Source organism: Epinephelus lanceolatus, chromosome 14, assembly GCF_041903045.1.
Source record: "Epinephelus lanceolatus isolate andai-2023 chromosome 14, ASM4190304v1, whole genome shotgun sequence".
NCBI lineage: Eukaryota > Metazoa > Chordata > Actinopteri > Perciformes > Serranidae > Epinephelus > Epinephelus lanceolatus.
The window spans coordinates 40,610,289-40,635,499 of NC_135747.1; the positions used below are offsets into that span (position 1 = coordinate 40,610,289).

General features: G+C 41.9%; 1 protein-coding gene across 21 annotated transcripts in view; it reads right to left on the reverse strand.

Annotated features, from left to right (window-relative positions):
• Positions 1 to 25,211, reverse strand: part of caska (calcium/calmodulin-dependent serine protein kinase a) — a 207,718-nt gene that overhangs the window by 91,861 nt on the left and 90,646 nt on the right. For all 21 annotated transcript variants that reach the window (XM_033618126.2, XM_078174720.1, XM_033618122.2 and 18 more), the window contains exons 3-5: positions 18,409 to 18,514; positions 12,874 to 12,951; positions 12,692 to 12,764 (exon numbers count right to left, since the gene is read on the reverse strand). In XM_033618126.2, coding sequence (XP_033474017.1) covers positions 12,692 to 12,764; positions 12,874 to 12,951; positions 18,409 to 18,514 — 257 coding nt within the window. The remainder of the gene's footprint in view (positions 1 to 12,691; positions 12,765 to 12,873; positions 12,952 to 18,408; positions 18,515 to 25,211) is intronic.

Below are 25,211 nucleotides of genomic sequence, written 5' to 3' on the forward strand. Positions count from 1 at the left end.
TAGAGTTTCAGGTTTGTTTGTTGTTTTCTTTCTGCGACTGAGCAATCAATGAAGTCTTGCCAACTAATGACCTTTATGGTCAACTATTAGGGGGGCAGCCTTAATTGTTACATCTCTTAAGTCCAACAAAAGAATCAAAAACATTCATTTTTATATTACAATTGTCTAAACTCTACTGAAATGCTCATTTAGACCTGAAAACAATAAACAAAATCTTTGCATCTTTACCCAAATTTAGATTTTGTATCAAGAGCAGTGTCTCTTTCTGCCTTCTGTTTGATTTATGTTCAATTTAAACATGTTTTTAGGAGCATATCATAATGTCACACCTGCAAATTTAAATAACTTTCCTCAAACACATTACCATACATATTTCTCTTACTAGCTGTAGTATGTGCAGAGCTTCAGTTTTATCGGCGTCTTTCATCCCACTCATGACAGCTGGTCAGTGAGCGAACGCTGATTAGAAACATTTCAGTGACTGACTGTAAAGCTATAAAACATGTGGGAACAAAAACAGGATTTAGTGAAGGAGGTGAATTCTGCCTGTCCCCAGAGGAAATGATGCCCTTGTCTCCAGAAACTTTTAGAAAACATTTCATTTCTCATGTGAAACTGAGTACTGCCGTTCACGTGCACATTTGTTATGCTGTCAAAAGTGAGAGGTCTCTTGCAGTGTATCGGCAGGAAGGGCAGGTCTAATTTAAGTCACACTCACTTACCCTGATTAACACGACCTGTGGAGGCTTAATTGAAAGCATTTTTTCGCTCATTTGCTGAAACCAATTCTTTACTGAATGATTGCGACTGTTATTTAAATAATTTCCCCAATTATTCGACTTCATTACGGATGCCAGCAGCCCGTATCAAAGACTATTACTTAACCCTCTGTGTATTCAGTGCATGTCTATATGTGTGTGTGTGTGTGTGCGTGTGTGCATTCTTGCATTCATTTGTTGTTGTGAGATGAGCAGGAGTCTCCCCAGAGATGGCATTAGTTCCAGTGGCTGTCCATTGTTGTCAAAAGACACACACAATGACTGATTATTGTTTTTGTGTGTTCAGACAAAACGCTTTCAGACATGAAAGATGGTCGCCACCATCAGCACCCTCAGGAGGTGTGAGGCTGTCCATGCTGTGCCAGCTGACAAACAGCAAAGAGCACTTTTTTAAAGTCCTCAGACGGAGAGCATGATCCCGTCTTTATGTTGTCATGAGGAGGTTTTTCAGACACACACCTCCTGTTAGAGAGCAGGAGGATATGAAACTAACGTCACAGAAAGTAGGCTTCACACATATGTAGAGGTGAAGACACACTAGCGCTGCCGTGGCACCTCATGTTTCCTCAGCACACACCGGATGTGTCGCACTGCAGCTCATGAACAGATGACCACACAAAGCTATTACTACTTTTACTTTAAGATCTGTACCTCTTCCTCTTTGTTTAAAATCAAGTGTGTTCAGCCCCTGATTAAATTTGATTTCTTACCTGAAGAGCGTATTTCCAGAGCTATGACTCTCCAGGCAATATCTTTTTGGCCATTGTCTTTAGAATGATGGGATTGTGGGTTGTTTAGCTCGGGTTATTTCTTGACCTCAACAACAAGTCACTCTTGAACCATTCTTTGTCACACACGAGACACAGCAGCAGCTACAGAGTTCTCTTTATACATCCATAGTGAAGAGAGGAGTTGAGCTAACGTAGGAGCAGAGAAAAGGAGCTGCTAGCAGAGAGCAAGTGGAGGAAAAATGCGTTTTAGTTCCAGGACCAGTGAGGCTGGGAATAGGACAGTGGCCTTAAGTGCCACGTCTACAATGAATACAATAAGGGCATATTTTTAAGACGTGCAGTGTTTGCCACCGGTGTGTTTTCGCCTTAAGGCTGCTGGGTACACACTGATTGTTATTAATGCTACGCCTCTTGCTTCTCACATTTTTATGGGCTGCAAGCTGCTGCAACAAGTGTATCTTTAACATAGCTTTGAGATCGCACTACAGAGCAGCTATCCCTCCTTTGTATTTTCACACTGAACCAAACAACAACGGCATCGTGCCACTCCAGTGTGTGATATCAGACATCATGCTGCCATCGCGGAACCAAAAGAGGCGTGACTGGCCTGATGTTTAACACAACAGTGTCAGCCTCTAGTGTCACATTAACATATGTGTCGGCAGCGCTTTATAAATAATAGCAATGGCATAACATGACAATAACAATCATGTTCTGTCTCTGTTACACAGCGGCTGATCTCGTCCTCTGCTCGGAGGGTAAGGAGCTCCAAACCTCATTGTTTTCCCACTTTGCTGATATTTTCAGCCACTGTCTGTTGTTCCTCTGTGAGTTAGCCACTAACTGCTACTTTCTGCCTTTTAAATGTCCCGCAGTAGGACGCACACATAACACATCATCAAAACGTCACACCGGCATAACAGCACGATACTACCGCCTTGAACAGGCAGTGCAGGAGGGGCTTTGGTTGACTTTACACTCAAACACCAGCTACAGGCTGCTGATGAGAGCAGCGTCTGTTTGTTGTTTTCCATCATGTTTTTATCACATGAATACACTGTATACAGAATTATTAATGCTGTAGCTCAGAGCTGTTTATACACAGCACAGAAACAACATATGTATCTGGCACTGATTATCTCAGACAAAAGCACAATATGTGAACAGAGACAACAAGCTGGGTCTGTCACTCTGTCTCTTTCAGACAGAGATTTGGACAGTTAGACAACAACTCTGCAAAAACAAAAACAGCTGCAATTACATAACAACAAAAACTGACACGAATGTGACGAGCACTGTTACACAAAGGTGTAATTTTGCCATCAAACCTGGACAGCTGAGACGCATTTAAGACGAATGTATGCAGATCGAGTATGTGTGTGTGTGTGTGTGTGACTGTGAAACCTCAGTGTCAGAATTTCATGGTCAACACCTCAAGGCCCATTGGATGCCATTAAAGCAGCTATTAGCTGTGCTGTGCAGCCACCCATCATCACACAAACAGCACTAACAAGACGGCTAATAGTCCTCTGCGTGTATCGCAGAGCAGAGGGCCATTTTACCTTGTAAAAACAGCTGACATTCAAGTATTCAGCGGGGGGATGAGTCTTCTCTCCATCCATCTCACTCCTACCTATTCATATGGAGAATGTGGCATTCGCTGCGCAGAGGGACTGACACGTAAATACACAGGTAAAATCCATTAACTTTTATCTGTTTTCCAGATCAAACTGACCACCTGTAGGTGATGATGAGGCTTCAGAACAAACCACTCGTGGGGATATTCACTGAGACTGTTGCAAATTACCTAAAAAAAACATCCAATGCTGCAGCTGCGTTGACACGTGTTGCACATGTCTAGAAAGCAACGGAGCATAAAAGGACGTGTTTACTGCTGCTTACCCTGAAATATTTGGTTGAAGATGAGACACTTTTTACGAGTGAATTAATCCCGCCAGACTCAGGACGACTGTGAGTGAGGAAATATTGGTCAGATTGTTGTCAGCTCAACAAAGATCAGTTGTTGAATATGTCGGGAAAAATAAGTGCGGGAGATTTTTTTGCTGAAACTAAGTCAAACTCATTTCACGAGATTATTGCTGTAAACACATCAGAACTAATATAGCATGCCAAATTAATTATAAATTAGTGGCAGCTTTGATCATGTCGCGCTGGACTGGAGCTGCTATGAGTCATTGTAAGTCTGAAGAAAATAGCAGGAGGCCACGGAGCAGAGAGGTGAAGCTGTGTGAGAAAATAACAGGCTGCTCATTGCTACTCTTTGTTGTTTAGCTGCATGGAGAGTTCCTGTAAAGTAATCTCATGAACCATCTTTGAATTTGAGTGTCTGTGACTCTGTTAACACTTGGTTTTAAAATGTGTTTCGAGACATTTTAGACACATTGTCATTCACACCTGTGTCAATCATGCATCTCCAGCTGACCACCTGTGTTCAGACCAGGGACGCACTGGTATCCTGTTAGATATTCATGTGAAATCTTATCAGTAGTGTAAGAATTCTTGAATTATGGCCAAAAACCTTTGACTACCAAAATTTAACCATTTATAGGTGGACGTTTGTGCCAAATTTGAGGACATTCCCCAACAGTATTCTTGTGATATTGCATTGACAAGAATGAGAGTGACGCAAGGTCACGGTTACTTAAATCTTTGGCCACCAAAATCTAATCAGTTTATTGTCGAGTCCAGGTGGATGTTTGTGCCATATCTGAGGACATTCCCTACGGCATTCTTGAAATATCGCGTTCACCAGAATGGAACAGACAACACAAAAACATGCTGCCTTCAGCCCCAGCTATTGCTGATGTGGAGGCATTAAAATCATGAGCAATAAAGTGGAATGACACAGGAAAAAGTTCCCAAATGCTTGGTGAGTGTTGTAAAAGGAAAAGGTGATGTCACAGAGTGGATAACAGGCCCCTGACTGGAGGCATCAAATTCAAAATGAGTGTATATTAACAAAAAAACAATTAAGTTTTTCAACTTGAATATTAAAAATTCTGTCTTACTGTATTCAACTAAATAAAGGCCGAAAAGGATTTACAAATCATTGCATTCTGTTTTTATTTATACAGCATCCAAACTTGGAATCAAGGTTGTAATTAAAGACTAAAATACACTGTGACATAAAGACAAATACTGTAACTAGCATTGACCTCTCTCAGATTATTTAGCAGAATTACACTTCCTGACCACATCATTTCAGACGTCTGATGTGGCCAACACCAGCTGACGTAACACATATGCACTGCTTTAACCACAACTTAAAGAGAAGTTCTCTGTAACAAGAAATGTGGAAAAGTTACGAGGAAGCGTGAATGCTGACGTCTGTGCAAAGTTTCAGTTTTCCTGCAGAGTCTCTATGTTATATTCTAGGAACTCTAAAATTCACAGAGGTACAGCCGGCTGTTTCTTCTGACAGGAGATCCCTTCACCTTAGCATACCTGGAGAAAAAAGAGATACTATTGTTGTACGGTAAGGTATGGCTCTCTATTCATTTATGTTTACATCAAAGGTTCTGCCGTGTTTATGGATTCCTCGCGCTGCTCAACACAACGTCAGGATCTGTGCTTTGCAGATCAAACGTTCAGCATCACTCCCACTTCAAAAAAGTACGCTATAGCACCAACACTGGAAGGAAACTTACCGGCGCTCAGCGCTCAAACTTGTGCATTCAAAACGGAGCAAGATAAACTAATTCTACCAGTTTGCGCTGCATTTGCATGAACGCCATCTGCAGCAGCGCGAGGGCCAAAGGCAAACACACAGATGCACGGAAACAGACACACAAACGCAAACACGGCAGCGCTGCTGTCACCGGTGGAGGTCCGCGGTGGACTGAGGAGGAAGATAAATACCGAGACATCATGGCGATTTATGAACATCAGGATTTAAATGGATTCAGTGACTTTCACACACGGAGAGATGTGGCACACTCGAGCTGATCCATATTCAACAAGGACAGCTTTGTGGTTAATGCACTGCATGTGTACGTACCGGTCTGTGTGTGCCCCCCTGTGTGTCCTCGTAAAGGGCATAAATCTCAGGTGGTACATCTGATAAACGAGAGACGGGAGCTCACACAAAGAAGAGAAGTGACCCTGCAAAGCTGCATTTGTACAAATACTCATGTTCTATTCATCATATATGTATATTTATACACTTTACTGTTCATTTATTCAGTCGTTTTCCATAACCGCTTATCCTGTTGGGGGTCACAGGGGAGCTGGAGCCTATCCCAGCTGACACTGGGTGAGAGGCAGGCTACACCCTGGACAGGTCTCCAGACTATCACAGGGCTGACACATAGAGACAGACAACCATTCACACTCACATTCACACCTACGGACAATTTAGAGTCACCAATTAACCTGCATGTCTTTGGACTGTGGGAGGAAGCTGGAGCACCTGGAGGAAACCCACGCTGACACAGGGAGAACATGCAAACCACAAACCCTCTTGCTGTGAGGCGACAACGCTAACCACTGCACCTCATGTCTCTCTCATGCCGAGACATGAGAGATGTGTGAGTGAGGATGTTTGGCTGAAATGTGTCCTACATCTCTGGGGAGGAGAGGGAAAAAAATATACAGGAGGATTTTTTTTATTATTATTCTGTGTCCTTTGTGAAAATTGTTCTCTGTGGGCCACATGTTAGCAGTGTGATACGCACACTTACACACACACACACACACACACACACACACACACACACAATTCCTGACACTTAAATCTCTGACAGAAAGACTGGACTGCAGTGTTTCATTATTAATCGACTTACTGCCAGCAAACACACTGCCCACAGGGCTGAGACTGGTTGACATGTGGAGGCTGCTGCTGCGACTCTTTAGCAGAGAGACACATCAGTATTTTGTTATCATGGAGGGAAAACGCTCCTTCAACATTTAAAGACACAGTTAACCCCCGCAAGTAACCCTGGTGTGTGTTCTGCAGTGAAGTTCAGTTTAATGTTCTGCAGTCTCAAACATGTAAAGCACTACTCCAATAATACTATAACAAGCTCACTACAGTTTACAACAGATTTTTAGACAGGAGGCATATGGGAAACTGGACTGTGGATCTGCTCACACTCCAAGACAGCTGACAAAAATGCCAGAAATCCAACTGATGGCAACTAACCAGGCATCATGAGCCCAAACTGCACAGAGAACAAGAACTGATCTGGCAAAAATTCGGCCTGATTATGAAACTAGTTGACCAATTCAGGCTGAAATCAGGCTTAAAGGGACCCAAAAATCAAAAGTACATATTTTTCCTCTCACCTGTTGTGCTATTCATCAGTGTGGATAGTTTTGATGTGAGTTGCCGAGTGTTGGAGATACCAGGCGGAGAGATGTCTGCCTTCTCTCCGATATAATGGAACTGGATGACACTCAGCTTGTGGTGCTCACAGTGCCAAAACTGTTTTGGAAAAACTCAACATCAATGTCTCTTTTCAGAAATCATGACCTGGTTACTCAAGATAACCCACAGACTTTGGGCAGTTTAATGTAGGAACTACTTTCCTTCTACTAAACTACACCTGCCAACCGAATCAGAGCTCATAGATGAGAGCAAACACTAATGGCGTCCTCCTCAGCTGAGCTGTAATGTTAGCAGTAGATGCACTCTTCCTCCTGCACAGTGAGATCATAGAAGTCCTATACACACTGCATCGGTTGCCCTTTGTTTAAATGTAACAATGCCTACATGTATCATCCCCATCATAGAGTAATAAATAAATAAATAATCCATATTGATTTTATGAAGGAAGAGGTGTTGCCCAAAAATGTCACAGTTATAGCAAATGGGTGGTGGAATATTACGGAAGTGTACTGCATTCACTTGACAAATACTTCTCTGTTTTTCTGAGTATTTTTTCTGTTCTGAGATTTATTTTCTGTTTTTCGGAGTAATTTTTTTTTGTTTTTTTTTCTGAGTAATATTTTCTGTTTTTTGGAGTAATATTTTCTGTTTTTTTCTGAGTAATTTTTTCCCTGTTTTTCTGAGTAATATTTTCTGTTTTTCGTCCTAATTTTTTCTGTGTTTCGTGGTAATTTTTTTTCCTGAACGAGGAGACGAGATACTTTAAAATCTTGCGAGAAGCTCCCACCTGGCACCTGCAAGTGACCCCTGTATCCACGGTGACTCCTGCTCATGGATGTATTTTGCATCTGTGCTCCTGCTCCTAGACAATTTCAGCTACGGGGTCAATAAGGGTAAGACACGTAATTAGTTACACACAGGGTATGATAATCTAGCTATGTTTTCCACTGCATCCTTCTAGTCAAGGCCTATCGCTCAATGTAACAGGTTAGTTTAGTAACAGGTTGTAACAACGTTAGCTGACAACTGCCAGGTGGGAGCTCCTCGCGAGATTTTGAAGTATCTTGTCTCCTTGTTCAGGAAAAAAAATTACCACGAAAAACGGAAAAAATTAGTCAGAAAAACAGAAAATATTACCAAGAAAAACAGAAAAAATTACTCGAAAAAACAGAAAATATTACTCAGAAAAAGAGGGCTTTTTTATTTGTCAAGTGAATGCAATACGCTTCCATAGAATATAACTGAGTATATTAGCTCAGTACTGAAGTACAATTTTAGGGGTACTTGTTCTTTATTTGAGTATTCCATTTTATAATAATTCATACTTCCACTCCCCTAAATTTTGGAGTCAAATATTGTATTTTTTACTGCACTAGAATTGTTTGAAAACATTGGTTACAATAAACTTTGCAGATTTAGATTATTAAAGGTAAACTGAGCAGAACTGAGAGTTATTGTTTGTCATCATTGCTCGCCAGCAAAGGTGAAAGTAAAAACCGAAGCCAAAGCCAGATTCCATCTCGTTTGGCATTTCGCCTCGCTGCAATTGTCTTTTTTTCGGTGCTGTGTGCTGCTTACGGTCTGGCGCCTGATTGCTAACTCCCAACATCCCCAACCTCACCTGAGCACTGTAGGGGATCATGCACATAAACATCCTGAACACAGGAAATAAGGAGAAAATATGAAAATCCAGGCAGAGGGCAGAGTCTCTGCTGATAACTAAACCATCACACACTGAGAGTGGGTCTTCAGTGATGACTTGGTGGGATTGCTTCTGTATGGACACTGTTTTATATGGAAATCCTGCACAGTATACCTCTGACGCAAAATATAAATCATGATGTATTATTAAAGGTTAAACACCAAGCAGAATATAAAATAAATAAAATTATCCACCTGTCTACCAGCTCCAAAATTTAAGTGATGAACACATTCAATACATAATAATAATCCAGTAATTTATGATTTTAAATGGGTCATCCTGCCCAGTGACTGCCGTAAAACTTCTATTAATAGCCCAGGCTATTATTTGCTTAACTCACTGAAATCAACAGGCCTATATTTGGGACAGGCCTTTAATTCCTTTCACACAAAACTGTTGCTCAGCAAAGATCAGGAAATACAATCAAATTGTTTATTTGAACCAGTGTAAATATTACTTAACATATCAATTATGAATCATTAGTTTGAGAGTTACTGCACTTAAAGATTACTGCACCCTGCACACAGACACAACACCACTTTCTCCTGTTAAAACAATCCTCACAACTTGGATTAATTTCTGTGGAAAAACTCTTTTGATTCTTTTGATGTGAACTTACAGTGTGATAGAGGATTGGACACATAATTTGAGGTAGCCAACACCTGGTTTTATACATCCGAAGAATGTCTATAAATAAAAAATGAACTACTTGGCAACCAGACCAGACCTTTCATTGAGACCGGCCTGTATGTGTCAAAATGTGTGGCCACACCGGGCTAGCAAAAGGGACTGGGCGTTTCATTGAAGTTTTATGGTACTTTAACTTTTAGTATTTGATGTATATTTTGATGGTAATATTTTTGTACTTTTACTAAAGCAACATTCTGAATGCAGAGTGTTTCTTCACTGCCGTGTTGCTACTTGAGGATCAGTAACAGGTCTGAATACTTGAAGACACCTGAAGACAGGTGATGTAACTGAGAGCTAAAACAAAACAGCTATCAGTCCTCTGACCAGAAACACACTGACTGTGGCTGTAAACAGTGGGCTGTATCATCTGGTGTCCCGCTGAACTTACCGGCTGGCTATCGCTCACACATAGACAATGAGCCTAAGCCTAAGCCAGTAATTCAGCAGGGATCCCGTGTGGGAGAGCAGCCGACTGGAGACAGAGAGATAGGACTGTACGGCCTACGATGACTAATACCTGAGCACAATGCCGAGGACAGAGATAGTAACCCACAAGCAGGAAGCTGACTGCGGCCATATAATATGCGTTATGAGTCTCTTGCAAAAGGCAATAAAACACATATAAAAGGAAGCACTGCAATTGAGATCTGTGAATATCACATAAAAAACATTAAACTCACAACTGGGGAGGCTGCTGAGGGAATTGTGTTGTGCACTGCTTGTTTGTGAATGCAGAGAGTGTGACGGAGGAGACAAGAGACGGCGCTTTGAATGCAAAGCCTTGTTCTTTCTCTCCTGGAACCGGGCTGGCTCTACTTATTGTAAGAGTTGGTTAAAACTGGCTGACACAATAGCTACCTGCAGCCCGCAGCACACACAAATAATGATGTACAATCACACGACTGACGCAAGCAAATGCATTAACCTTTTAACACAAGCACACACATCCACACGCACAGACCCGATGTGAGGGTGACATACTGGAGGGAAAAGCAGTAAAAAGCATCTCATAGTAATTCTGCAGTATGAATCTCATATGTGACATGTGGATTTTCTTCTGTGAAACCACAGGCCACCTGTCACTCCACAGTTTCCTGCCATCCACCACACAGCAGGACGCAGACACGGTCTCATTCAGAACACTCAAAGTAATGTGTTGTCTTACTTTATGTGAATGACACCTGATTTAAAAGTGTTTTATATTCACCGTGGAGTTTAACACTGAGATCAGGGTCGCACTGAGGAGGCCTGTCTGCTGATCTGCACCATGATATAATAAATTAAGGTGAGCTGATGAAGCCAAAACTATCTCCCGCTTTTTTAATCCTAGCACTGTCAAACAGGAGTCCTTCAATCAGACTAACTGAATCTGTATCTGGATCCTGCACACATGGACAAAGCAGTAAAAGAGGAGAGTGGAAATATTTTTATTCCAGATACAAAAGCTGGATTTGTCCTCCCAAACTCACAGGCTCAGTCAGTCATGTTTAGGAGGCTGAGGCAGTCTACACATGCCAACAGGCGCCACCTACAGGAAAAGAAAGTAGCAGCAGCAGCAGCAGCTCAGACCTGCAGATGTAAACATAATAATGCTGCAGCCTGCAAGCATAAAAATTAACAATTAATACCACAGCAGGCAACTGAAGATTATTTTTCTTTTTCCTGCTGCTGTTTCTGAGTGTAAATTAGTATCAAGCTGTTTCTCAGGGAGACTGAGATTCACTAAGACTGAAGCTTTGTGCTCGATTGACCATCAGATAATTGAGTTACAGTAGGTGTGAACTGACTGCAGCTAACTGTTTTAGAAAAGTGCTGATTCAACTTTAAGATCACAGGGTGTCTACAGGTATAGCAGAGTTAAATTTGAGACTTTTTCAGACCCTTTAATATCACCTTATATGAAATTTAAGACCAAACCTGCGATGGAAATACACACAGTGTGTGTTTGTTTGGCATGTGTAAGTACTCTTTCCAAGTAAACACACTGATGACACTTCAAACTGAACAAAACTACAGTTATTGGGTCTGTCAGGATATTTAAGACCCATTAAATCTGAATTTAAGACAATAAGACATTTTAAGGACCAGCAGACAAGCTGGATCATTTTGGGGGATGTGCTTTGTGTTGCTGCTGAAATATATGCTCTGTACAGACCTTCTGTTATTCAGACTACCCTCACTGATATCAATGTGGAGGGCAAAATAACAGAAACACCTGTTGGTATAAAGCAACATGAACCTTCACTAAGGCCCTCCCTGTACGGGCTACTATCCAAACCCACGTTAGCAACCGTAACTGGGCACAGGAGGCCTGTCAAGCTATCAGAATAAGGGAAAGTGCAGAAATGCATATGTAACCTACAACTCTGACAGCAGAGATCCTCAAATTTTGGAGGAGTGTGTCTTTTTTTTTTAACTTTCCTGAAGCCAAAAACACAAGACGAAAGATGTCTGATATGAATTTAACAGTGTGGAAGACTGACTCACACTGAACCCAACAAAGATCAACAAAGACTCCTTCATTTGCTCCAGGTATGGACCTGATTAGGTCTATATAAAGAGAGACCTAATCAGTGGCATAAAGCAGTTACAACGGGCCCCAGTGCGCACTAGTTACTAGTCATAAGGCACGTGCGCACACACACACAAAGCTTTGATTTACTTTAATTTCACAGATAAGAAACAATAAATTGTGAAGACAACAAAGCCTCCACTAAAATAGCATTTGTGTGTGATTTATCCTGGCTTCATATGAGCAGAGGAAATCTCTGCTAGCTGCTAGGCTAATTTATACAATGTAAAATGCCATAGGCTTGTGCTAATAACGTTAGCATGTTGTATTTGTTTGGAAAACGTGTTTAGTATAAGACAGTTGTTTTGTCAGTGAACGTTGTGAGTTATAGTGAAGCTGATTTGTGCACTTGTGTTTGAGATTGTCTCTATTAAGCCATGTTTAATGTGTGTTTAATGTGTGTTTTGAATCAACTAAACTTTACGGCACTTCACAGAAACCCGACCACGGACTTGTGTTTTGAAGGTGTAACTGCAGAGTGACACAGACACACCACCACACAAGTATAAATGCTCACAATAGCGTAGACCACGTGGGTAGGCTACAGCATAGGCTCTCTATAGAGCTGACACACAAGTATAAACCCTGCTTTACTTCTCCTGCCTGTAGACCATCAGACTGTAGGTCTGACTAGAACTGATGGTGAGGCAGCAGCTTTACACTTGTCTGTGTCTGATTCTGGGCGCTTTAAATGAACAAGTCTGTGTCGTTCTCTATAATCATGTCTCTGCGATGCATCGTCACTCCTCATGTGTTAACATTACTCCAGCTGCTCGTACTTAATGCCTCGCAGGCAGACACAGCCACTTTGCAGCTTCAGCAAACTGCGGTTGTAGTAAAGTGTGAAAATTAAATGTAAGTCAGAAATACCTTGACGTCTCGGTGGATGACATTGTTGTCGTGGCAATAGCGTAGCGCCTCCAGGATCTGTCTCATGTAGTGACTGAGGAGAAGTCGGTGCACAGGTATCGTTACATCACAGTTAAGTACATTTAATGGTTATAAACTTCAAGAACAGCATGAGAGAGAGCTTCAAACGTGTGTCACCTCACCTGGCAACTGCTTCGCTGTAGACAAAGCCAGCATCAGCTCTCTTCACAATCTCAAAACACAGGTCTGCTCCATCCATACTGATACAGACAGAGATGGAAATAGAGACAGACAGAGACAGAGGATCAGTGTGGTGTAAAGGTCAGGGCAGGAATCTGGGTACAAAGGAAAGGTCACACTTATTAAAACGTCTCTGTGATTGGTAGTGGAGGTGAAATGGAAGACGGTGGTCAGAGGAGCAGAAGCTGTAATTATGTTTCTGTCTCTAAGGGTTGATGCAGAAACAGCTGTATCACCACAACTGCTGACGTGATGCTGACAATATTCCTGTCTCGGCTGACTCGGGGATTTAGACATGGTGACAGTTATTCTTTAAAAACAACTTCAGATGAAGCGATTTGAGGAAATTTGTTTTTTTGTGTGTGTGTACTTTCAAGAAGGCAATTTTGACTTTCTCTGAACATAATTACTCAGAAATCTTGTTTTAAGAGCCTGTTTGATTAGTAAAATACACAGATGGAGATGATTAACTCCAGAGACCAGATACAGAAAACTCAATAGATTCACGACTAAATCTGGCTGAGTATGCATGAAGGCAGAAACGTGTGCAGGTATTCTTTTCATAACATTTATAAAGACCCGGGATCGCCTGATTCTGCTACATAAATCTCAACTGTTGTGGAACTGGGTGCACATGCATGAGCCTTTTTCAACACCTGTAGGTAGCCATAGATAGAAACACCCTTAAACATCCTTTTGCATATCGATTCCTGTGCCCACTGCACCACTCTTTAGACCTGTCAATGAACAGCACGGTAAATAAAGTGCAGTTACACTAAGTGCATCTAAATGGACCCCAATATTCCACTAATAATCAGAATAAAAATGCCTCACATAACCACCTAGATTGGAAAAGACTGGCGATTGATTGGGCTGAGAAGGGTGGTGTAAACCTTTATCATCCTTTAATTAATTAATTTAAGAGAATTCTGGTGCTTAATAACCATGTAAATGCTTAATGTGATCATTTCTCCTTGGCTGTAATAAATATATTCTTCCTGCACATGTAGAGGTAACACTGAGGTGATGTAGGAGGTAGGCGTGCCACAAACAACATGCTGCATCAGCTGTTTCTATGAGCCTCCCCCTGCTGATTTTGACAGAGAATCATTCATATATTTAAAAAAATAAAAATAAAAATAGCACTCTGCTCGTGCTACCTTCTGATGCCAGTGCTCTGAGTAACAAATGTATTCCTTGATTTTGAAAGAGCAGCATTATTGTTATTGTTACGGCCTGCGATGTGGAGCTGCTGGACATAACTGTCTTGTTTTGCCAACAGTAACAGTAGTCTGCATTAGGGATGCACGATAATACCAGTACATCATCGGTATCGGCTGATACTGGCTTTAAAAAGAACATGCTTTTTCTTATACTGCACAATAAATGAATATTACATATTACACATTACATGTGGGCCATCATGATAAGTATGCAAGAGTATGCATGCATAATATGATGTTAATTCCACTACAGAAGAGACTCGACCATCACTAAAATTAGGTGGGAAAAATATTTATATCAGTATCAGTTATTGGTCAAATGAGTTGTTACATATCTGCATACTGGATATCTGGAAAAAAATTCAATGTCTTGCATCCCTAGCCTGCATATGAGACGTTTAGACAACACTGGTAAACTGTACAGTCTGACGATAATCCACATGTGAAGTATTAGCATCACTAACCATGTTGTATTTAGGGATGCACCAAAATGAAAATTTGTGGCCAAAGCCGAAGCCGGATAAAAATAAAAGGCTTGGCCGAATACCGAATGCCGTTGTTTAGTTTTTCATTAGTTTTTGCAGATGACCCCCCTCCAGATTAGTGTTGTCACGGTACCAAAATTGGGACCCACGGTACGATACCAGTGAAAGTATCACGGTTCTGAGTAGTATCACAATACCACAGCGAAAATGAGGCAGATGTGCCTTTTGTCATTTATGAAAAGATAAATCACTTTTCTATAATACATCAATGATATTTCAATGGAATAAATTACTTACTGACCTATTCATACTTCAAAAACAGCATCAATGAGTGATTAACATAGGGGGGATCAAAATGAAATAAATAAATAAAATAAGAATCAACCAGCCACCCTCCTTCCCTGACAAGTAAAGAACAGTCCCTAAAGTGCAGTGAGGTTTGTGGACCGTTATCTGCCACAAAGAGTAATGTGAACGGCTCGTTTCTCCTCTGACACATCACATACCTGAGTGCTGCCACGGCTCTGCTGTTCAGGTGCTTTTGGGCAGTCATGACGCCAAGAAGAGGACATTATTGGAGCTGGAATTCTCCGTCGCCGGTAAGCCTTATCTTGCGCCATGGAGCACTATGGCTGCCGTATTGCTGCTGCTGGTTGAAATCTGTACTTGCACAGCGTGCTGAACGATTTATTTTGCTCGCACAAAACTATTTTTAGTCACAAATGCAAGTGCGGTGAGGGACAAAGTAAAATATCGCCACACTGCCGACATTTTACTCCGTTTGTCACCGCACGCTGTTTGATTGCGTTATCAAAACATGCTGCTATTCTTCGGCCTTGCTTTTCACTTATTCCACCAAATACCGAATGTGTGTTTTTTTTTCAATATTCGGCCGAATATATTCGGTTACCGAATATTCGGTGCATCCCTAGTTGTATTAATATGCAGAACGGCTTTATCTCTTGTTTTACTTTATGTATTGAATGAACTGAATTTTCTCAATTAAGCTGTAAACTAGACTTCCTGCCTTGCAGTTAAGTTGCACTTAAAAGTCTCCATCCATGTCAGTGAAAACATGGATGCTTCACACACAGAAGATCTATACAATCAGCACAGTTTCAAGATTAGAGTCACCAATTCAGTATCTGACCAAATGTCTCCCCTTCTGTTCCTGAGATATGACGCTGAGTAATGTCCAGCTAAGTGTTTTTGCAGAACATGATGATGTCACAGTGAAGCTGACCTTTGACTTTTTGGATATAAAATGTCATCACTTCATCATCTTATCCTGTCAGACAACTGTCTGCAGTTTTGTCAAAATTTTCATATGAACTTTCGAGTAATTTTGACCTTCGACCACCAGTGTCTTATCAGTTTACTGTTGAGTCCAAGTGGCCGTTTGCGCCAAATTTGAGGGAACTCTCTCAAGGCTCTCTTGAGATATTGCGTTCACATGAGTGAGATGGACAGGGTCACAGTGACCTTGACCTTTGACCACCAAATTCTAATCAGTTCATTGTTGAGTCCAAGTGAATGTTTGTGCCAAATTTGAAAAAACTTCCTTCAAGGCGTTCTTGAGATATTGCCTTCACAAGAATGGGACAGGCGAGGTCACAGTGACTTTGACCTTTAATCTGTAACCACCAAAGGAATGGTGTCCGCTCAGGTGCTTTTGGAGTGCGCTCTTCTAGCCTACTTAGTTGTGCTCAGTCTGACATAACCTTTTGGGTACACTCAACTTGGATGATGGCTGATTATCAATAGAAAGTTTCCATATTAAAAGCACTAGTTTATGATGATTTTAAAGGATCTTTTAATAACTGCAGAGTTGTAACTGTCACCCATATCTTTACTTTTCATATAAAATATATTCCGGCTCAAGGCCGACTGCAGACGCCTCAAGTGCATATCAGATTTTACTGCACATGTGTTGTACCCCAACAATATGATGAAATATGACGCAGTGAAAACTCCTCTTTGTAACCTCCTTAGCCAAAACCTAAGGTGGGTTTTAAACACTGCAAAGCTTCCTGAGCCTCTAATGCTTGTGGGTATGGAGTTCCACTTCCTCACTACTTCAACCGGATGTGTTTCTGACCTGCGGTACCAAGTCACTGCTAGCAGATGCCACTGCTGAGATAGACCAGGCATCCTCGCAGGTTGTGAGATCATAAATGATTTTAAACAGGCGTGCGTGAGAGAAGAACTAAATTAGATAAAGTCAGATCATGTCTTAGATTTGTTTTAATATAATGTATACAGACAGAAGAAAGTGGTAAAAGCAGTGTCTCCGCACACTCCTCCTGACTGAGTGAAATCAGTTGATCTTATAATAAACTATTTAAGAGTGTGTTTCAAAGCAAAAAGAAGTTTTAAATCCGTGGACGGTCAGGTTCTTTTCAGAGGGAGAGATGTGGAAGAGAGAGAGATGAGAATATTTGCACTCACTTCATGCAACGGAGCCTTCAGCAGCAGAAGCTGTTTCTGTAATGGGGAAGTTTTAATGCTTTTGCATTCATAAAATCCCTCCAGAGACATTTACAGTAAAGATACAGCTCTGACAATAACAGCTGCTCAGCGCAGTCAGAATCAGGTTGTAGCTGAAGGTGACAGTGCGTCTCACACCTCGCAATCAATAAGCTGCCGGGGACTCACTTTTAAGCTGCGGTCATTAGGCCCTTACACACCGCCTTGGTCCTGTTTAGCTGGCTGTTTACTTACACACACACACATACTGAAGACTGAGTGACAATCCTCAGACACACACACACACACACACACACACACACTTAATTATGGCCCAGTCATTTAGCTTCAGCCGATTCTGTCTCTCATAATTGCTCTGTTCCCATTCTTCCCCAATTACTGTAACCTACTCTTTATTGTCACTAAGCCTCTGCACCAATTAAACAGGGCTGTTATGTAGGACTTGGCTGTGGCACATCCATATTTCCTCCACTCCTATCACCTCACACACACACTCACATTTTAAGGCTGCCTGATTAGCCGGCAGGGAGACCAGGGAGATAGGGAGACACATGAAGCTGTCCACATCTATCTGCCATGTTTACCCCGTTATCAGCTCTGCTCTCTGCACCACTCCAAGAACGCCTCAAATCCACCTGCACTCCCACGTGTGTGCATTAGTGTGTATGAAACACAAGCTTGTGCACAAATGAGCTCCAAAACCATGAAAATCCCTTTAAATGGAGCTCGCTTTGCGTTTCCTTGAGAGTTCTCTCCCCTGCACCGAGCCGTATGATGGAACTGTGTGCGAAACCCGAGCGCTCGCCTGTTCAGCGATAACAGAATTAAATGATAAAGGAATTAGTTCTGGGAGAGGAGGAAAGATGAAGATAGGAGGAGCTCGGGGAGAGGCGCAGCTCTGAGAAAGGCTGGAGGTAGCAGCGAGTGTGAAATCTTAATCTCATCTCTTTCCCTTCATATATATGGGACTGCGCTCGCCCCCTGCACACCGTCGCGCCCCCTTTTCTTTTTTCTTACCCCACCCCCATCCTCAGCTAACAAGCTTTCTCATATCAGTGCTGATTATATAAAACCACCGCAGGGTTCCTCTCTGTCCTGCTGCTGCTGCACCCGCCCTCCTCACACTGTCATCCTTCTCTCCTTCCTCTCACTCCTCCGACTGTATGTCCTCCAGTAGGTGCAACCTACTGTGACCCCGCCCACCATCTCTGCCTTTCACCCACATGAGCTTTTGATGTGACTTGTATGTTTGAGTCATGTTCCTTGCCGGGAGAAGACTTACAACTCAAAGACCATGTAGAGCATCCCATCTGAGCTGTACGTCTCCAGCAGCTCCACGATGTGGGGGTGCTTCAGCATGTGGCAGATGCTGGCCTCCCTCTTCAGATCTGAAAAGCAAACAGACACAGAGAGATGAGCATACATGACAGCAGGACCAGCGTGCATTCATATGATCTGTCATCACATACTGATTAGCCTTATTAATTCTGCAACTGAAAGATGACATAATGGCCCTCATTCATCAATCTATCTTACAAACCAGTGCAGATTAGAGTGTAGAAATCATCTTATGTTGGGGTTCACATGGGATTCATGAAATGTTCTTATATCACCGATCACAGCGTAGGAATGATCAGATGTTGATAAATATGGCAGCTGAAAACAATCGTCATTTACATATCCCTACCAAGCATATTCTGAGTCTAGAGGCCTTGTCCCTTGAGAGTGAGAGTGAGAGTTTACAACATGGAGAATCGTGATACAGCCAAGAAGAGAAACTTCTCTACGCCAGAAATGGAAATGCTGACATCCCAGGTCCAATATAACCAACTGGTTCTATGTTACAGTCTGAGAAGTGGAATCAAAGGAAGTCAGAAAAATTAAGTATGGAAAGAAAACACTGCTGCGGCCTTGCAGTGTATAATCAGTCTCGAGGTTGGAATATTTAATTTATACATCCATGATAAGTAACCAACCTACGGCTATATAGATTTTCGGCCATTTTGAAGTTTTTGAAAAACACTTCAAATGGATCTCTTCCTAGGAAGTTTGAGCGATCTGCATGAAACTGGGTGAACATAATCTAGGGACCAATATCTAAAGTTCCCTCTTGGCAAAAGTTGGAAAACTTACTAAAACTGAGCTTCTATAAGGCAATGAATATTGCGGAGGGCGTGGCTCATCACATAAAGGTGTATAACATCTCAAGGGTTTCACCCATCACCACGCAACTTTGTAGGCATATGACCACACATAATCTGAGGGGACCCCTCCATTATTGACCCCATCAAACAAAATGGGGGCGCTAGAGAGCTCATTTCTTATCTAGGCCTAACCGCCATATGGATTTTTACTAAACTTGGTAGATATGTAGAACAGGACGCCTCAAGGTGACTGGAGAAATTTAACTCTAATTGGCAACTGGGTGGCGCTATAACAACAGAAAAATGCTTCAAAATGGCTAAAATGCAACCGATCGCTGTGGCTCCCCCTGTGGACCAATGTTGTTGGGTTTTTTTTCTAATTTTTGGTATGACTAAGTCATGGTATGGTATGCTGTACATAATCATGGAAACTGTCAGTGTGTCATTCTACCAGTGCGCCCCACTTTTAAGTCAATATATCATATAAACACTTTAACTATCTGCCTTTCAACGTGCTACCTCAACTACTAATGTACAGTTTTAGCCCACTAACTATCCCACTACTGGCAATACTACTGTACTTTCAATAAAGCAATCGTACTATCAAATTCACAAACACTCTGTCTGAATACATTGCTCTTCTTAATGGGTTCAGTTGACTATTTAATCTGCAATTTCCTATGACCTGTATCCCAAACACACACCATGTGAAACTGTACGTTGGCAACTGTGCACTCAATGGGTATGGACTAGTAATATAGATAATGTTCTAATATTCATACAAAAGCTTGTAACTGATCCAGACTGAGGAGCGTGTCGCTGCATGTATCAGGTCTGCTTCCATTTCAGGCATAACAGGTAGCGGAGGAGACACAGACGTGTGTCCGAGCTGGACACCGGTAAAGATTTAATCACCTCGGCTACTAGTATTTAAATAATGACACAGTGCATTAAAATGATATTTTAATGATAAATTCTATAAACATGCTTTGATTTGTCAGTGTTAAAAAACAGAAAAGTTTCAGACAGAGCTGAGCACAAGCGTCAGTCCTACAGAGCCTGGCAGCTGCCAGCTGTGACAAACAGCACGTGTCCATATGGCGACTACACATTTTTAAGGTGATTACATGTGACTGTAAATACTTAGATGTCAGTCAGAATATGGTCTATTAACAATTCTCCACCTCAGTCAGATTTACTGCTGCACCGATGGTCCACGCTGACCCAAACTTCCGTGCACGAGCTAAGACCTGACGTGAGATTAGATCGTAGCCTCTGCTCACGTCCACATTGATAAATGCCGAACTTTGCATGGAAGTAACCGTACGCCCAGTTTTGTGTCGTACGTTTGTTTAATAAATTAGGTCCAATGTATGCATCCCTCATATGTCATAAATATTTTCACAAGAGACCAGACATTGAGATAAATCATCAAAAGATCTAATGCGGTCTGTTGTAGGGGTGCCATCTCTCGTCCTGGCAATGCAGTCCACTCATACACTGTATAAATAATGGACGTAGCTTCTGGTTTGTGGACTCCTGCTTTGAAGTCTCAAGTTGGTACTTTAGCCGTCGCCATCTTGGTTTTCTGGAACCAAACGTGACCATTTTCGTACGAGAGGCTGAAGCTGAGAATAAGAGAGGAGTGAACCGGACTCACAGACTTCAGTGATCCTCACAGACAGCCTGTCACTCTAGCAGCCCCGTCCTTAAAAATGCTTAACTTTGAGCCTTAAAGGGAAATTTCGGATTATTTCAACCTGTCTCCTATCGTTCTAAATTTGTTTCAAGTGGCTAGTGACATAAAAATAATAGTTAGCATGTTAGCCGTTAGCCTAGATACAGCCGGGGTGCATAGTAGTGTCAGACTTGTTAAAGCGTAAGTGAACGGGCAACCTTCAAGTGCAAAGTTAGTCCACTAAACAAGCTTTTTTTCCACAAAGACCGCCTCATATCATTAGGATAAATGTCAGAGAACATATAGAAAACGACATGTAAACGTGTTGTGTTACCTTACCGGTGTGTTGTTCTCGTGAGAACAAGCAGTGATCTCATACCGTGCCTGAAATCTCGTGAGAACAAGCAGCAACAGCTGGAAGGCAGAACCGGACAGTAGCCTGAAAAGTTCATTCATTTATTTTATGAAAGATTTATAGAATAATGGCTGACTTTTTGCCAGACTTCGACTTTGTGGAGGAGGAATTTGATTTTGCAGAGTTTGATGGCCGCCCTTATTTATTTGAGCCAGAATACACTGACGAAGAGCTTCGTGAAATTGAAGAACGGAGGAGGAGAGAGAGAGAGGCACAACAGGTAGAGGACGAGAGAGGAGGAATGGCTGCTGCAAGGCTGCGTAGCTCTGGAGATTGGTGGTGTACCTGTGAATGCTGTGCCCCAGTGCCCACAGAAGAGGAATGCCTCTGTTGCAAGGAATGGGACCGGTTGCAGCCTTATTTTCAAGGTCTGGATGTGACCGAGGACGAGACACCTCCACCTGGAGTAGTATCCAGCTGGGCTTTATCTAGAGCTCGCGAGATATATTTCGGCTGCACTTTGGAAAGCAGAGCTAAATGGTAAACAAACATGGCAGCACACCGGTAAGGTAAGACAACACGTTTACATGTCGTTTTCTATATGTTCTCTGACATTTATCCTAACGATATGAGGCGGTCTTTGTGGAAAAAAAGCTTGTTTAGTGGACTAACTTTGCACTTGAAGGTTGCCCATTCACTTACATTTTAACAGGTCTGACGCTACTATGCGCCCTGGCTGTATCTAGGCTAACGGCTAACATGCTAACTATTATTTTTATGTCACTAGTCACTTGAAACAAATTTAGGATGATAGGAGACAGGTTGAAATAAACCGAAATTTCCCTTTAATAAAATGTAAATGGGTGAGTTATATAAAAATTCATCCTTGCTCAGTTGTCATGAACGGAGAAATTAGCCATAGAGACCAAATACGTTTTTCTGTACCAGGCTGCAAACATGTTTATTTCTTCTGTAAGGTTTTTAACATGGAGGTCTATGGGGATTGACTCGCTCTTGGAGCCAGCCTCAAGTGGACATTAGAGGAACTGCAGTTTTGGCACTTCATCATTGGCTTCATATTTTAGCCTCAGAGATTGCATCTTGAGTTCACCTCAATGTGTTCATCAGTGAGTAATAATCACAGTCACACCATGGTTGAGCACTGTTGGGTATATTGCTTGCCCAGGGCGTCAAATACGCTAGTTGTGGCACTGCAAGGCAACTATCTGTGGTACTGATAATGTTGCCAACGTCTTAACAACCCTGTATAACTCTGTCTGATCAGCTGCTTCTTTGCGTATCATGAAAGAGGCTATCCCCCACTGTGCAGGCGCCCTGACCAATCAGCAACATAACACTATACCCAGGCTCTTTTCTCCTTTATTACCTCATCATTAGAAGTCTTGGATCATTTTTGTTCAGTATGGTAAGCCCTATCAGATTTGAGGGTTTTACTGCTCTTACCCTCATCACAACATCATAAAGCACCCTCCTTATTTTGCAGACTCCGGCGCTACTGGCAAAAAAAAAAGACATATTTACACCACATCATATTTTATTTTACACCAGTCTGAGCAGTTGAACCCCGAAGCTTTTCCAGCGTAACACCTCAGCTTTTCAGACGCTGCTGCCTACCTCAGGGCTTCCTGTAGCTTAGCTCTCACTGTTAGCAGAGAGGAAAATGGAAAATGCACAGCGCAGCATACTCCTGAAAAACGATGACTCATCTGTAGGACTGTCTCGTGTGCAAATTGGCAACACGTCTCTGCTCTTCTTTAGGTTCAAGTGATGTTTGTATTAATCCCATTATTTGAGATCCTCTTACTGCTGCCTGGCAATAAGCATCTACTACTTTAATTGGTTCCTTAAGAAGAGGAGGGTTAATGGAGGGGGTTAGTGAAGCTGAAAAGAACAATGCAGTCGGCTGTTTGGAGGAATCACTGGGGAGAGATGACAGACAGAGAAGGCAGAGAAAAAAAAACACGAACCACCACATAAAGCTCTCCTCGTGAGACAAATGTGAAACATAACGTTCTGCTTTTAAAGGATGAAAACGGAGGAAAAGATAATTTGATATAATCTGATGAAACCAGGGCGTTGACGAGACTGACGTGAGGAAAAAAAGACTGCTCAGACAAATCAATATTCTGTCACTGTCTCTCTGATGCAAACTGAAAATTGTTGTGTCATGTAAAACGGGTTGAGCGGAGGAAGGATGGACGGTGATGCATTAACTGAACTGAAGCACATCACTGGATAACAAAGACTTTAAATGAAACACTAAAAAGTCTCAGTATGGTGGAGCACTGCAGTGAGACATTCAAACTGCATCACAAAGACAAGCTTCTTTCTTGGGGGGGGGGGGGGTGGGGGGGGGGGGGGACAACCACTCTACTTTTCCTTCCTGCATCCTCATCATCATCACTGTTTCCACCCCTGAATACCACCAGCTGTCTCTCCAACTTGTTTGCTGATAATTAAGGGGTCTCAATCCAGCTGTGGACTGTAGATCCTGGGGCTGTAACAGTCCGTGTGTTTGTGCCAAACTGTCACAATATGGGGGTCATGGTACAATGATCTCAGCCGCATGCAGAATGCAGTGATGTAGAGCCAAAGCTCACAAGCTCGAGTTCCGCAAACGTTTAGTCGTGCCGTGTTAGCAACTGTGCTAAGGTTAACACAAGAAGACCCACCAACGGGTTCCCAGTCAGCTATAACAGGACCAGAGAGACAACTGTGTATAAGACGACCAGTTTCGACAAGAACGCACATTTGTCGGCATCACCCCACAAGTTGTATCTTTTATTATTTTATGTATCCAAGAGTGTTCAACCCTCTTGACGAACACTCTTCTTGACAATAGTCCAGGAGAACCAAAACGCTACTGTTATCAAAAAAATGGTGAAGCTGAGCAAGGCTCCTGTGTGCGGGATTTTCTGTTCAAAGACAAGTCAAAGAACGACAAAGAAACGTCCCACATAGACATATTTGAGCTACATGACGTCGACAGCTACAGGACATACCTTTGACGTTATGTTATACAACGTTAAAGGTTATCTACGGAAGATTACTGCAACAATTTCACTCCACACAACAAATTTCCATGACTTTTCCAAAACCTTCAATGATTTTTCCAGGTTTTCCATGACCCTGGGAACCCTGTTGACTAATGTAACTGACACAAGTATATACTAGTGATGCACAATATTGGATTTTTTGCCAACATGCCAATATGTAACAACTCATTTGACTAATAACCGATACAGATATTGATATATCCACTTTTTTCCTACCTAATTATGGTGATCATCAAGTCTCTTCAGCAATGCAATAAACATCATATTATCATGTGACGGTCCATCAGCAGATGGAGACACGAAATACAATACTTTTCAATGTATATTATATTATTCATTGTGCAAAATAAGATAAAACCATGTTGGCCGTTCATGATAGTTAATTTTAAAGTCGATATTGGCCGATACAGATTATGTACCAATATACGAGGGCGGCTTCATTCACAAGATCTTTCCTCTTGTGAATTCATTTTCTGTCTCCATCACCAGCAGACAGAAGCTTCAAGGACGACGTTTTTCATTGAGAGAAAATTACTTTCTTTTTCCCGTTATGATTTCAATGCGCACGCAGCAGCAGCCTCAGATAGCCGGCTAGAAGCAGATGGGTTAGCGCAAGGCAGAGTATCTGGGGAGTGAAGGTAAAAACAAAATGTAAAGAAAACTGTTAGAATTGTTCCATATTTTTGCATGTATAAAAAGACCCAAAGAGAACACTGTAAGCAGATTACTTGATAAATAAATAATCTAAACAGCACTGGAATTATTCTGTCTCAAGCTTTTTGATCCATATGAGCAGTTTCCACTGTGTATCAGATTGTGTATCAGTACTTC